We start from the raw sequence: 16346 nt of genomic DNA, 5'->3' as shown, positions 1-16346 counted from the left end.
TGTGGGGTATGTTTACATTTACATGGGAACACCAACGCCTCCAGAAATATTACAAATATATCCATTTAAGCAAAGTTTGAAATGTTATATCGTTCCTTTTTTTCACATTTATAAATGCATTACCTTCTATAAAAAAATTTAAAAAAATCAAAAAGTGTATTGTTTCCAAAAATATATGTGGGAAAGGTGAAGGTGTCTTATCTCTCACCCCACGAAGTCAACACTTTTCTACTCTATCCTGCCCTGCATTTTAAAAAATCCCCTGAGGATGGGGGAGGTTAATAATACCACAAACGGCCAAGGGAAGGGTAAGGGAACGAGAAGGGGGAGAGGGAATTTAATAATATGGCCAATAGCCTTTTCTCACCCTCCTTACTCCCACGATGATGGAGTGCAGCCCAATGAGAGGGAAGAACTGGGGCATTGATGATACATTGCTGCTCGTAAATCTCGTAGACGAGAGAAAAGGATTAAAAGTAAGACTAAAAGTAAGACTAAAAGTAAGACTAACTTCTATGAAGTTAGGTGTTCTGAGACGTCTCCGCCAGTTTTTCTCACCGCCCCCCCCCCCCGCTGCTAACTCCGTACAAGGGCCTTATCCGTCCATGTATGGAGTATGCTTCACATGTCTGGTGGGGTTCCACTCATACCGCTCTTCTGGACAGGGTGGAATCAAAAGCTTTACGTCTCATTAACTCCTCTCCTCTAACTGACTGTCTTCAGCCTCTCTCCCACCGCCGCAATGTTGCATATCTAGCTGTCTTCTACCACTATTTTCATGCTAACTGCATGCCTTCTCTCCTCCCGCAGCCTTGCTGCACAAGACTTTCTTCTTTCTCTCACCCCTATTCTGTCCACCTCTCTAACGCAAGAGTTAACCAGTATTCTCAATCATTCGTCCCTTTCTCTGGTAAACTGTGGAACTCCCTGCCTGCTTCTGTATTTCCACCTTCCTATGACTTGAATTCCTTCAAGAGGGAGGTTTCAAGACATTTATCCACCAATTTTTGACTACCGCTTTGGACCCTTTTTATGGGACTGGCATTTCAGTGGGCATTTTTTTTTTTATTATCGGATTTTTGTTGCCTTCGGTCAGTGTCCCTCCTACATAAAATATATATATATATATATATATATATATATATATATATATATATATATATATATATATATATATATATATATATATATATATATATATATATATATATATATATATATAAAAGGATCAGTAGCTATAACTAATGTCTGCGTCCTGTACAGGAATCCAGCACGAAGTCTAACGATATTACTGATTATTTTCGACGTGTTCACGCGGTTGTTTATAATGCAAAACGTGCCAATACTATGAGGATCGGGATCATAGATGGTCTATATATATTATATTATGCAATTAAAATAAAAGTGTAATAACAACTTATTCATCACTGAGTTATATGAAGTTTTGTTGGAAATACAGTAAATTTTCGACAACTAATTAAGACACCAAAGTAACGAAGATCTGGATTGATTGTTCTGTTTTGCAGCAACAATAATGTGAGGTGGCGGTTTCCGGTCGATGAAAGGACGAGGGAAATGATCATGAAGGTTCATCATGAAGCTTGTAGCCAGACCGTCATCATCACTTTCAATACAGCCTCACCAATCACCGAGGAACTGATGGAGGAAGCACTCAATATTCTCCATGAGTAAGTGTTCTGGAAAGATTTGCGTTGCCGTTTGTTATTAAGAATGAAAGCTGAGTACTCTCATGCTAACTCCTCTTCAAATTTTGTTGATTGCATGCTTTTCTCCTCCCGCGGCATCTCTGCACATGGCTTTCTATTTTTTTCTCGCCTCCTTAATACGAGACTTAAGCAGTGTTTCAAATCTTTCATTCCTTTTACTGGCAAACTATGAAATGTACCTGCTTTTGTATTTCCTATCTTTCATGTGAATGGTTTCAGAAGTAATGTTTCATAATACCTCTTTTTTTTTTCTTTTTTTTTTCATTTATTTTATTTTATTTTATTTTTTTTATTTTTTATTTATTTATTTATTTATTTTTTTTTTTTTGTATTGCCGTCTAACTGTGCCCTCGTACATGAGATAATTTTTCAACGCTTTGAATAACTTGAGGGGAATCAGCTTGTTTATCATCCACACATTTATTCCCTCTGAGGAATGTCTCCACGGACCTCACAGTCCCTTGGTCTGCAGGTATTGCTAGGGTCGATGGGGACAGGGTGCCACTTCAGCCTGACTATGTCATTCACATTCAAAGGACATTCATATTATAGAGCTATCTAGATAATCCAAAGTATCTTCACATCCCCATATATCGGACAAGATTTGAGGTTATGCTTTAAAATCTGTCCTTGAGATACCCACAATTGCCTAGGGATGCAGGCTAACATATCAGCATTACCTTCAAGTAGGAAATTTCTAGGAACTTTATTCCACCACCAATTTGTTGAAGTACCAGTGCTTGGGAAGAGACATGGGGAAAAAAAAGTGTAATCAGATAGATGGTGGTTTTGATTGTATTTTTATCTACAAAGAGACAAGAAATTGTAATTAATTGTTTTTAGCAGGTTCACTCGAGATCATCTTCATTGTGTATATATATATATATATATATATATATATATATATATATATATATATATATATATATATATATATATATATATATATGTTTATTTATTTATTTATTTATGTAAGAGGGACACCGCCCAAGGGCAACAAAAAGAAAAAAAAACCCACTGAGATGCCGGTCCCTGAGTAGGGTCCGAAGCGGTAGTCAAAAATTGAAGAATAGCTCTTGAAACCTCCCTCTTAAAGGAATTCAAGTCATAGGAAGATAGAAATACAAACGCAGGCAGGGAGTTCCAGAGTTTACCAGAGAAAGGGATGAATTATTGAGAATACTGGTTAACTCTTGCATTAAAGAGGTGGACAGAATAGGGGTGAGAGAAAGAAGAAAGTCTTGTGCAGCGAGGCCGCAAGAGGAAGAGAGGGAATGCAGTTAGCATGAAAATAGAAGTAGAAGATAGCTAGAGATGCAACATTGCGGCGGTGAGAGATAGGCTGAAGACAGTCAGTTGGAAGAGAGGAGACGAAAAGCTTTTGATTCCACCCTGTCAAGAAGAGCGGTATGAGTGGAACCCCCCACAGACATGTGAAGCATACTCCATACATGGACGGATAAGGCCCTTGTACAGAGTTAGCAGCTGGGGGGGTGAGAAAAACTGGCGGAGACGTCTCAGAACACCTAACTTCATAGAAGCTGTTTTAGCTAGAGATGAGATGTGAAGTTTCCAGTTCAGATTATATGTAAAGGACAGACCGAGGATGTTCAGTGTAGAAGAGGGGGACAGTTGAGTGTCATTGAAGAAGAGTTGTCTGGAAGGTTGTGTTGAGTTGATAGATGCAGGAATTGGGTTTTTGAGGCATTGAAGAATACCAAGTTTGCTCTGCCCCAATCAGAAATTTTAGAAAGATCACAAGTCAGGCGTTCTGTGGCTTCCCTGCGTGAAATGTTTACTTCCTGAAGGGTTGGACGTCTATGAAAAGACGTAGAAAAGTACAGGGTGGTATCATCAGCTTATGAGTGGATAGGACAAGAAGTTTGAATTAGAAGGTCATTGACGAATAATAAGAAGAGAGTGGGTAACAGGACAGAACCCTGAGGAACACCACTGTTGAAACTTGAGATGAAGTTACAGAGAGAAGGATAGAAGCTGTAGGAGAGTAGTTTGGAAATCAAAGCTTTGTGCCAGACTCTATCAAAAGCTTTTGATATATCCAAGGCAACAGCAAAGGTTTCACTAAAATCTCTAAAAGAGGATGACCAAGACTTACTAAGGAAAGCCAGAAGATCACCAGTGGAGCGGCCTTGACAGAACCCATACTGGTGATCAGATAGAAGGTTGTGAATTGATATATGATTAAGAATCTTCCTGTTGAGAATAGATTCAAAAACTTTAGATAGGCAGGAAATTAAACCAGTAGGACGGTAGTTTAAGGGATTAGAACGGTTACCCTTTTTAGAAACAGACTGACTGTAGGGAAACTTCCAGCAAGAAGGAAAGGTAGATGTTGACAGACAGAGTTGAAAGAGTTTGACTAGGCAAGGTGCAAGCACGGAGGCACAGTTTGTGAGAACAATAGGAGGGACCCCATCAGGACCATAAGCCTTTCGAGGGTTTAGGCCAGCGAGGGCATGGAAAACATCATTGCGAAGAATTTTAATAGGTAGCATGAAATAGTCAAAGGGTGGAAGAGAGAAAGGAACAAGCCCTGAATCGTCCAAGGTAGAGTTTTTAGCAAAGGTTTGAGCGAAGAGTTCAGCTTTAGAAATAGATGTGATAGCAGTGGTGCTTTCTGGTTGTAATAAAGGACAGAAGGATTAGATTAGATTAGATTGAATTAGTTTGTTTATTATCCACCAAAGTGATTCTTACACATTTTACAAGTAGTCAAGTATACAAATTTGATTAAATACCGGTGATATGTAATAATATAAATACAATACAATCGTGGAACACTCGTCTATAATAGATGCAGCACAAAATGCTAAGTTAACGTACATATACAGGTATACTTCAAATAAAAACATGAAGATAAAACAAACCTAACTATATATATATACGAGTATATATATATATATATATATATATATATATATATATATATATATATATATATATATATATATATATATATATATATATATATATATATATATATATATTTTTTTTTTTTTTTTTTTTTTTTTTTTTTTTTTTTTTATAAGTTCAGCCTTAAAAGACATTATAGATGTTTCCTGTGTGAGGGAGAGCGGGAGAGACTTCCACACTCTGGCTCTATGCGTCTATCACTAGAGTGTGTGCAGGTGCACGGTACAAGCAACCTGTGCCTGTGTCTTGTGACGCTACTGGTGATAGCTTGCCTGTTCCATAGAGATAAAAACCATTTTGGATAAAACCCTCGTAAAATCTTAAATATTGTTGGAGCCACTTCTAACACATGTTTCTGCTTTATTCGTAGCCATTGGAGTTATTTACAAAATGGAGACACATATTTCTTAACTCCACCTATGGCAACCCTTACTGCAAAATTCTGTAACTTTTACACACTAGACATTAATGTGTCATTTGTAATACCCCGTATTCTAATACAACAGTTAATTAAGCTTAATACAAGGGCATGTATAACCATGATCCTGTTATCCTTATCTAGGTTTTCATTAATTGTACTATAATCCTGTTATCCTTATCTAGGTTTTCATTAATTCCACTTACATACATTAAAATACCCATCACTTTCCTTTTCAGTTCATTAATATGGACGTCAAAAAGCAAGCAACTATCCAAGTAAACTCCTGTTTTTCACGTGCTTGGATGTATTACATTTCCATTAAAATTCACAGTCGTGTTTGGGGGAGTGTGAGATAAAAGCTGGCGATTACCTATAAAAATACACTGAGTCTTGGAAGAATTAAACATGAGACCATTGTTTAGATAAAATCTTCTACACTGTGCCAGAGTTTCCTCGGTGTCCTTAATGAGTTGATCAAGATTTTGAATCGTCCCAGACTGTAAGAACTGCGTATCGCCAGCATACTGTGCAAAGAAACAATTAACATTTTGCAGATAAATATATATTAAATATATATATATTAAATAAGATTGTACCAAGAACTGAACCTTGCGGGACCCCATACTCAATACTTGTCTTTTTAGATGTATGATTATCTAGGCGAACTGACATACTTGTGTTATTTAAATAGTCATTAATTAAACCAAAACTCATCAATATTTAATAAAGAACATTTATCTAGAAGGGTATTATGGTTCACTGAATCAAACGCTTTTGAGAGGTCACATAAGGTTAACATCAAAATTTTCTTGCTGTCCATATTTTCGTATGTATGAGCTGTTTCCGTTGACAGCTTGGGACGAAAGCCATGCTGACTGTTAGAAAGTAGATTGTTGGTTTCTAAGTAGTTTGATAGTTGTGTGGCAACAACTTTCTTGAGTATTTTTAGACACAATTGGTAATATAGATACAGGTCTGTAGTTACAACATCGGAATCACCATTTTTATACAGAGGGACAACCAGTGCATGTTTCCATGACTCGGGGAACACGCCAGTCACCAGGGACGTGTTGATGATACAGGTGAGGAGAGGACAATGACACAGAGCGCATCCCGGAGAAACTTTAATGCTATTCCGTCCGACCCGATGGAGTTGGTTGCATTGAGGTCTTTAACGATTAAGATGAGGGTGTCAGCGTCCACGGGCTCAGGTCTAAAAGCAGAGTTCACTTTAATGGTATTTACTTGAGGGCGGTGAGGAGTGACTACTACCCCTTCACTTCCTAGTTCTTCCTGAGAACGTCTGAAAGTAGACTCCCCAACATTTGAAAAGAATTTATTGAACTCATCGACTTTTTTCATTTACGTTAGCAAAACTGTGAGTATCATGTTTGTTTTTGTGATTAGAAATAATTTCCCCAATAACTTTCCAAGTTGCAGAGATATTTCCTTTACAATCTTTTAGACGACCTTGGTAATGCTCTGCCTTAGAGCTATTAATGAGTGCTTTTACACACGTTTTAGCAGCTTTATAACATTCCCTCAGTCCAACGTTATTTGTACCGACTTTTAACTCTCTTTGTAACTTATTACGGTCCTCCATTGCCTCACGAACATCGCCACTCATCCATGGTGCTGGTGTGCCTCTCACAGCTTTAGTCACAACAGGGGCACACATATCAAGAGAAAAACTAAAAACCTCATTAAAAATATACACTTATTTGTTAACGTCGTCAGTTAAAAAAAAAAAAAAAAAAAAAAATATTGATACAATGCACATTGTATAAAAGCAGCAAACAAAAAGTGTCTTTATCACAGTGCTTCAGATCATGGAAAGTTTTTATCACCGGTATTTTGCGAGGTTTTTTTACATTTATAACGACGTACACGAGATCATGATCTGCAATTACTTGAGGGACCATGTCATGAGATAAAACTATCTCAAGTTTATTAGTGATAATAAGATCCAATAGAGTAGCTCAATGTGAGGTTCTTCTTGTGGGTTTATCAATAATTTGAATCAACTTGTTATCTCTTATTATCTTGCTAATTCTGTTTCCTTTTACATATCATATCATCATTAAAATCACCCAAGATAAAAAACACTTGTGCCACGCAGTCATACCACCTTGAAAACCTCCTGTATGTAGTCAAAGGATGAGGCTAAAGCTTTAGGGTGTCGATACACACATCCAATGACAATGGCAGGCAGCTTCCTGCATTGCATCTGAACCCATACGTCTTCCACTCCTACCTGTCCTGGCACACCTAGTATACTGAGAGAAGGATTTAAAGTACTCTTTACATACATGCAGACACTACCTCCTCGTCCATTGTCACATCTAAATACCAAATATCCATCAGTGTGAACATAACCATCTGGAGTGTCAGCATGCAGCCATGTCTCACTCACACACAAAGCATCAATGCTTCTATCGGTTAACAATAACTTTACTTCATCTAAACTTGATATCAATGATTGTGCATCAATATGTTCAACAATTAGCGAATCCTTTGAGTTCACAGCGGCAGGTTCGTCATCGCCAAGATTTCAACAATAGTAACTACAAAGTTTGTTTTTTATGTCCCAGGGAATGGCATTGTTGGCACTGGAGTTTATGGTCAAATCTACATTTTTTTTTTTTTTGTATGTAATTAAATTCCCCACAGTTATAGCATCCTCTTTTCTGATACATGGTAAGAACTATTAGAATAGTTACCCACATGTTTTGCATGGTTGTAATGTGTGTAGTGGGGAACTGTGTGTCTCTCACGGGAATTAGAGACTAGTCGTTGTCCAGGATGTGAAAGACGTGGCCTTGTTACATTTGATCTGTGTTGAGCCACCCCACGAGTGGGAAGTGGTCCTCCAACACCTTGGTGAGGCCTCACTGCTGGGGTCGAGGCGATGCGGGCGTAGGTTTCAGGGGAAGAATGGGAAGCAGGAGGGGGAGGAAACTGGGAATAAAACGGGGCCTAGGAGTGAGAACTGCTGGTGTAGGTTGGGGGCGATGCACATGCTCCCCACCTGCAGGGGTGAACGGTGTTCCTTCCTGAGAGGTAGTGAGCGTTGGGTATTGGTTAGGTGTTTTCATATGGAAGTACTGAGAGGAGACATTGGCTTCATTCTGATCAGTTGACAATGGTGCCTTATGATGGGAGCTGGTGTGCTGGTGTGCTGGTGTGCTGGTGTTTACTGGTTTTTGGGTGGACAGATTTTTTTTTTTTTTTTTTTTTTTTTTTTTTTTTTTTTTTTTTTGCTTAGTATGAACAGTAAACGAGGGAACTCGCTTGTTCTCACTCCACTTAGAGCAAAGCTGGAATTCAGGACACTGTTTATCAATGATGTCCAGTCTTATTACACCAAGTCTATTAAAAATGTGAGTTGTAGTGTCACTAGCAATATTAAAACACATTTCATCAACATCACCGGTACCAAGTGTAAACACAGGTGATGTATTTACAACAATTACACCATTTGCCTCTGCCCATCTAACTATTCCTCATTGTACTGCATTATTTTATCATTTGTTTCCTGCAACACCTGAGCTGGTACAATGTCACATATATAAATTTCCATGTTACTACATTTATATTTGAGTCACTTACCAAAGATCCTAAATTATCCAATATTACATCAGAATCTATATTATCACAAATATCATCAAATCCACAGTACAACACACAGACAGAAGGGACTCGAGACAGCTTGTGTGACCTAATTCCTTAGTTGGTCAGTATTACCCATAGTAATAGTCCTGACAGTACAGTTTTTTGCTGAGTCAGATGGCAACACCTGCTGGACACTGGTGTCTCCTAACAGTAGACAATTTGTGATGGCTGTGGAGCCACTACTTATTTTCTCATCTTTGTTTTTCATCTCTAGATCATTAACTCGTTTTTGCAAGATCTCAATGGTATTAAAAGCAGCTTTTATTTCTGTTGTTAGCAATTCCATTTCTAAGTCTTTTGTCTCCAACTTTGACATTATAAATTCTATGCATTTTTTTCATTTTCTTAATTTCATCGTGTGTTTCTTTATCTGTAGTTGAGACGCGAGTGGTACTAGGGCCAGAAGTCCTGGATGGGGGGACGTCGGGCAGGAAACTTGAGAGGAAATTTCTGGTAGCTCCATGCCCGGCGACGTGGGTGTCTGTCTCTGAGAGAGATTCGGCACTAGGCTGTCTGGTGTGGAAGGTGTTAGCCATATGTCATCGTACAATCCAGATACTACATGAGACACCTCCGTTTCGGGTTGATGTTGAGTATCGTCATGGCTGTTTGATGACTGACTGTCAGTAAAGTTGGTAGCGGAAGGGAGACATTATTATTCTGAAGTGATGCGTCAGTGTTTATTTGAGATGGAGGCTGAGAGATGTCAATGCTGTGTGATAGCTGATCTGTACCATTCAGGGAAGGCTGGTGAGTAGCATTCAAGCCCAACATTAGTGGATGAGTAGTGGAATCATTGTAGGGTGACTGACTGCAGGTGGTGAGGGTATTCTGGAGCTGAGTTATTTCGGTGTGGAGTATGGAAGTGCCAGCGGAGGAGCTGGGTGGTTGCTGAATGGCGACAGGTGAGGGTTGTGCAGTGTGTACAACATTTGGGGCAGGTGGTGATTCAGAAATCTCAAGAATCATGTCAGTTAACTGATCTTTACACACCCATACGTTGGATATTCCCATCTCTCAGCATTTGTTTTGTAAGTCTGATTTACGAGTCTTAAGACTTTCTCTGGTCATTTTGTGTGGTATGCATTCTCTGTTTTGCTCGTTGCCTTTATAGTTGTCATGGCAACGGCTTGGGTGGCTACTGTGCATGCGCAAATCAGTGGCCGCTGGTCGTGGGGGGTTTCAGTAAAGGCTTCAACTTTGTGCCTTAAAATATGACTAAGTCTCCTGTGCCCTCACCTCGTCTCTACTTCCCACACAACCTATCTGTGTTCATGCACTTGTAAGCCGTCTTATGCATACCTCAGCCTTCTTCAAAATGCATAAAGTGGGCACAATGCAGGAGCAATATCCAAGAATAATTGTTTACACCGTCATGTTTTGGAAAGAAGGGGAAGCAAAATTATTGAAGATATTTTTGGCTTGATGCCAGAAGTCACAAGGGGAATTAGATCTTGAAAGATTTTGACACTTTCTATTAATGAAGAAGTTTTTGGCTTGGAGAACAGACTTGGCATGGTTTCGGGCAAAAATATAAAGTGCATGAGATTCTGATGATGGAAGGTTCAAGTACTTTTTGTGGGCCAACCTCTCTATCATGTATAGCACGAGATGAGGCTGTGATAATCCAAGATTTGGAAGGTTTAGGTCGAGAAAAGTGAGGAATGTAGACCTCCATGCCAGACACTATCACCTCTGCTATGCGCTCAGTACACAGAGACGGGTCTCTGACACGGAAGCAGTAGTCATTCCAAGAAAAATCAGCAAAATACCTCCTCAGGTCCTCCCCAACAAACAGAGGCAAAATCTCAGAGGCACCTCCACTTTAGGGGATCCTGAGGAGGAATTGGAGCGATAGTACAAGATACAGATATGAGATTGTGATCGGAGGAGCACAACGGAGATATTTCAGATATTTATTCCATTATACAATGGTTATTCTTACGTACATATAACAGATTAAGACATGCAATTTGAGTGCAGTCATGTCCACTCTGATACATAATCTACATATTGTCTTCACACCATCTCATGACTGGTGCACGTTATTACGAAGATAGAATTATGGTTAAAATAGATGCTAAAATGTAAAATACAAAGAATAAAATGTAAGTAAAATAACAGATAAAAATAAAATAGCTACAAATAAAAGATTAAAAATCGTAAGTCAGCCTATAATAAGTTAAATTTGCCCCTCACATTGCGAAGTATAAAAGTCCATGTAAGAAAGTTGTGTTGGTGGTTTACACACTGAATTGTTTGTTGAATAGATAAGTGTGCAGTAATTTTTTATAAGTTCTAATGGAGGGTGCATTCCTTATATGAGGAGGAAGGCTGTTCCAGAATCTTGGTCCAGCAGCCAGTAGTGATCTCGCTCCAGTACAGGTGTTAGTCTTTGGTTCATACATGTTGTGCTGTTGTCTGGTGGGGACACTACACACCTCACTCACTTTCGGCATGGGGAATAAATAGGTAGGAATATTACCATGAGTAATGTTGTACATAATGATACCTAATTCGTATTTGTATTTTTGGTGTACTTTCAGCCAGCCACATTCTCTTAAAAAAGGTGTAGCGTGATCAAATTTAGCACCGTTGCCTAGTGCAACTTTCGCTGCAAAGTTTTGGAGTTTTTGCACTTGTTGTGTATGAGTGATATTTGCAGTTCCCCAAATCTTTATTCCATAATTAATTATGCTTAGCACTAACGTGTTCATGAGAGTAGTTCTAGTCCTCCTATTAAAACAGTCCTTACTCTTATTTATGTTCAAAATTGTGCTAAAAATTTTCTTATTTATTTTTTTGATATGAGTATTAAAAGTCATGTGGGAATCAAAGTATACACCCAAGTTTTTAAGGGAACTGCTGGGGAGTATGTTAATGTGATCTACTTGTAGGCACGTGTCAGGTGGGATCTGAGATATAAGACCTCTGCTGCCGACAAACATGCATTGTGTCTTTGTCGTGTTGAGCAGCAAACCATTCATGTGAAAATATGCCTTAGCTTGTGACAGAGCCACTTCTCCCTTGTGAACGAGATCTTGAATATTCGCTACTTCTCCAGTGTGGATGAGCTGCGTGTCATCTGCGTACTGTATGACCTGGCAGTCGGGGATGTGCTGCGAGAGGTCATTTACAAATATAGAAAACAATATTGGACCAAGCACTGATCCTTGAGGAACACCATAAGCAACTTCAAGTTTATTAGAAATATGTTTACCTATTTTGACTGACTGAGTTCTTTTGAGAAGGTAGCTTTGGAACCAAAAGGAATCAACTCTTAACATTCTTAGTTTCCTTAATAATATTTCATGATTAACGCTGTCGAAAGCTTTTGATAAGTCACACAGCGTTACTAATGAAATGTTTCTCCTGTCAATAGTGTCGAATAGTGAATTGGACAGAGTAAGCAGAGCGCTTTCTGTAGAAAGCTTAGGTCTGAAGCCATGTTGCGTATCACTGAGGAGGTGATTGCTTTCAAGGTGTGAGGTGAGTTGAGCAGCAATAACCTTTTCAAGAACTTTTGAGATAATTGGAAGAAGTGATATGGGTCTATAGTTTTTCGGTTCCATAGCGTCTCCTGTTTTAAAAATGGGTACTACTAAAGCGTGTTTCCAAGATTCTGGGAAATTTCCTGTTGCAATTGACGAATTAATTATACATGTAAGATACGGAATAATTATAGGCAGTGATTCTTTTATAAATCGAAGTGAGATATTATCAGAGCCACAAGAAGAAGTGTTTTTTAAATGTTTTATTATCAATATAATGGTATTGCTATCAGTTGGTTGGGGTCTAAACATGCTACAGGATGGACCGCTGGTGTTATTGTTGTTGGGTACAGGCACATTCTGATTATGCTCGCTATTTTGGTGTGTTTTTTCAAAGGTAATTTTCCCAACATTAGCAAAAAATTTATTGAAACTTTCCACTTTCTTTCTCAGTGTTTCCTCATCTTTATCAATTTCTAGCGTAGCTTTGCATATATCTTTGGAGATAACCTGGTTTAATATTTTCCACGTGGCAGCACTATTCCCTCTGTTGCTCTCAAGCTTGTTGCTATAATACTCTGATTTAGATTTTTTTATTGACATTTTCACTTCTTTTTTAAGTTCCTTATACGTGGACTGTAGGTTTACGTTAGACCTGTCATTTTTAAGATTTATTTGTGCTGCATCTCGCTCGTGCATCAGTGCTCGTAAGTGCTCGTTCATCCAGGGGGCGAAGGGCCTTCTCACTTCTCTTGTGACGAGAGGAGCACACTTGTTTAAACAGTTATTGAAAATGCTCGTAAATATATTGACTTGGGTGTCAACATTGTCTGTTATGAATATATTATTCAACGTTTGAGTTTCTTGACTTAGTAAATCGCATATTGTTTCAGATGAGTAAGATGTTAGATCACGAAATGTTTTTACTACTGGTGGACGCTTTGTCTTTTTTAAGTTTACAGTCACGCTGATGAGCTCGTGGTCGCCAACAGGACACGGCATTGTGTCTGTGTGTAATATGGACTGAGTCTTATTGGTAACTATTAAGTCTATGAGGGTGGCAGAAGTGGGGGTGATTCTCGTGGGTTTGCTAATTACCTGTGTCAGTTTGGTGTTAAAAATAATTTGCTTCATCTTACTATTATCACATAAAACGTTGTCATTAAAATCTCCTAAAATATAAAATGGCTTATCTTTTAAGCTAACATATCTAATAACATCCGTTATATAGTCATAAGATTCACAGCGAGCTTTTGGGTGTCGGTACAGGCAGCCAATTATAACACTGGGAAACTTGCTGCTCTGCACTGTCACCCACACGTCCTCAACACCTTGCGCTCTTACAATGTCGATTTCGAGTGGAACTACCGTAAATACATCTCTGATATATATACAAACACCTCCTCCCCTACCTTTGTCGCATCTGTACACTTTGTATTCGGGTATGTATATATAATCGTCAGGAAAATCGTTACACAACCATGTCTCACTAATACATAGTACATCTAGTTCCTTTTCCCTTACAAGGAGCTCTATCTCCTCTTTGCAGCCTAACAAGCTTTGGGCATTAATGTGAGCAATTGTTATTTTGTTCCTTGGTTTGGGAGACATGCTGGCCCTACCTTCTTCGCCGAGTTCCTATTTGGTGTAAAGGTGACACAACTTCTGCTTATGTCCTAATCTATGACATAATTCACATTTGAGTCTGTGGTCAAAACGACATGTATCTTGGCGATGGTTGTGTTCACCACAATTGTAACAGCCATAACTATACCTCCCACGTGTTGATGTGTGTGCAGTGTGGTGCAAGTTGTACAATGTTTGTGGGCGAGTGTAGTGTGTGTTGTGAGGTGTGTAAGGCTGTGTGTAGTGTGTGCTGTGTAGTGTGTGGGACTGTGAGTTGTATTTTCTATGAGGTCTGAAGAGCTGTGTATTGTGAGCATTGTGTGATACTTGGTGCTGTGTGTAATGTGCGTTGTGTGGTGTATGGGATTGTGCATAATGATTGTAGTGTGGTACACGAGGCTGTGTGTGGTGTATATTTTGTGGTGCGCGGGGTTGTGTGTTACATGTGTATATTGGTGTGTTGGATTGCGTGTTGTTCGTAATGTCACGTGTACTCGTATATGAACGTCCAAGGTGCGGTCTGTATGGATGAGCGTTTTGTGTGTGTTGCATTATTTGGGGTTGTGCATCTAGCGTGCCGTATGGTGTATAGTGGTGAGTGTAATGTGTGACATTAGGTGCATGGGGATGTATGGAAGTGGATCCCATATCGTGGCGGCCCAAATCAATCTCGAATAACTCAGGAGATCTACCGGAGCTGCCATCGGCACTCCCTGTCATCCACCGTTCTCCCCAGCCCGCATCCACATTGTGCGATGGACTTCTATTTACTGCTGCAGCGTAAGAGTGTGGCTGTGTTCTTGGCGATGTTGACGTTGCGTGCTGGGGAGTGGGCAGCAGTGGAGGTTTGTGAGTGGCTGCGTAAGAGTGTGGCTGTGTTCTTGGCGATGTTGACGTTGCGTGCTGGGGAGTGGGCAGCAGTGGAGGTTTGTGAGTGGCTGCGTTAGGCGGGATAGATGTGGTGAGAATATGTTGAAGCTGAGGTCTGGCACCAATGTGCGTGTCTCCATGAGTGTTGAGGAAGACATTTGGCTGCCTCTGGATACTTGCCCAGTTTTTACATAAGTGAAACCCCGAACACTGTTTTTCAAGAGCACTTAGCAACTTAATGACACCCATTCTATTTAATGTGCAAGGTTTTCTGTTCTCTATGTCAAAGCACCATTCATCCACATATCCAGTCCCCAGAATAAACTCTGGAGCTGTTTTAACAATGTTAACACCATTCGCTTCTCCCCACTCGATTAATCGCTCATTATAGTATTTAACTTTGGCTTGAAATTCCTGTGGTTCTGGCACTGGCACAACCTGACATACATGAATTTTCATTTCGCTATTTTTTTCTTTGAGATCACTAATTAAAGAGCCTAGGTGATCAAGGATTATTTCAGCGGGTAACTCTTCATGGATATCGTACACACCTCCAAGAATCACACATTCAGAGGGAGCACTTTGTAATTTTTCAGTTACCCAGCTACGTAACAGATCAATGTTCGCGTGCGCTATTGTTTTCACTATACACTTGTCACCCAGATCAGAGCGAAGGACTCGTTGTGTGTTGGTGTCTCCTAAGAGGAGACATTCAGTTGAGGCTGTAGCGTTTGAAGCTGCGTCTTGCGGTCTGCTTTTGTTTTCATGTTCCAGGTCGGCAATGCGTTGTTGTAGGAGATGAATTGTGCAGTAGGCTGTCTTCACTTCTGCGTTGAGTAGCTCAATTTCAGAGCAATTGGTGCAACACCCTACTCGCATTCCTGACCATCTTGGAGATACGCCCAACATTCTTGACCTTTTCCTGACCTCTAATCCTTCTGCTTATGCTGTCACCCTTTCTTCTCCGTTGGGCTCCTCCGATCACAATCTCATATCTTTATCTTGTCCTATCGCTCCAATCCCTCCTCAGGATCCCCCTAAGCGAAGGTGCCTCTGGCGTTTTGCCTCTGCCAGTTGAGGGGACCTGAGGAGGTATTTTGCTGATTTTCCTTGGAATGACTACTGCTTCCGTGTCAGAGACCCGTCTTTGTGTGCTGAGCGCATAACAGAGGTGATAGTGTCTGGCATGGAGGCGTACATTCCTCACTCTTTTTCTCATCCTAAACCTTCTAAACCTTGGTTTAACACAGCTTGTTCTCGTGCTATACATGATAGAGAGGTGGCCCACAAAAGGTACTTAAGCCTTCCATCACCAGAATCTCATGCACTTTATATTTCTGCCCGGAACCATGCCAAGTCCGTTCTCCAACTAGCGAAAAAACTCCTTCATTAACATTTCTAAAGCTGAACTCTTTGCTCAAACCTTTGCTAAAAACTCTACCTTGGACGATTCTGGGCTTGTTCCTCCCTCTCCTCCACCCTCTGACTACTTCATGCCACGTATTAAAATTCTTCGCAATGATGTTTTCCATGCCCTCGCTGGCCTAAACCCTCGGAAGGCTTATGGACCTGATGGGGTCCCTCCTATTGTTCTCCGAAACTGTG

General features: G+C 39.8%; 1 protein-coding gene across 1 annotated transcript in view; it reads left to right on the top strand.

Moving 5' to 3' along the window:
• The first annotated feature begins 1491 nt into the window (after positions 1-1491).
• Positions 1492-16346, top strand: part of LOC135095125 (uncharacterized) — a 29830-nt gene continuing 14975 nt past the window's right edge. Inside the window, exon 1 of the mRNA XM_063995887.1 lies at positions 1492-1688. Within this exon, the coding sequence (XP_063851957.1) occupies positions 1576-1688 (113 nt within the window). The 5' untranslated portion in view covers positions 1492-1575. The remainder of the gene's footprint in view (positions 1689-16346) is intronic.

Source organism: Scylla paramamosain, chromosome 47, assembly GCF_035594125.1.
Source record: "Scylla paramamosain isolate STU-SP2022 chromosome 47, ASM3559412v1, whole genome shotgun sequence".
Lineage (NCBI taxonomy): Eukaryota > Metazoa > Arthropoda > Malacostraca > Decapoda > Portunidae > Scylla > Scylla paramamosain.
The sequence above is the reverse complement of the archived record's forward strand: the minus strand, read 5'-3'. Positions and strand labels throughout refer to the sequence as shown.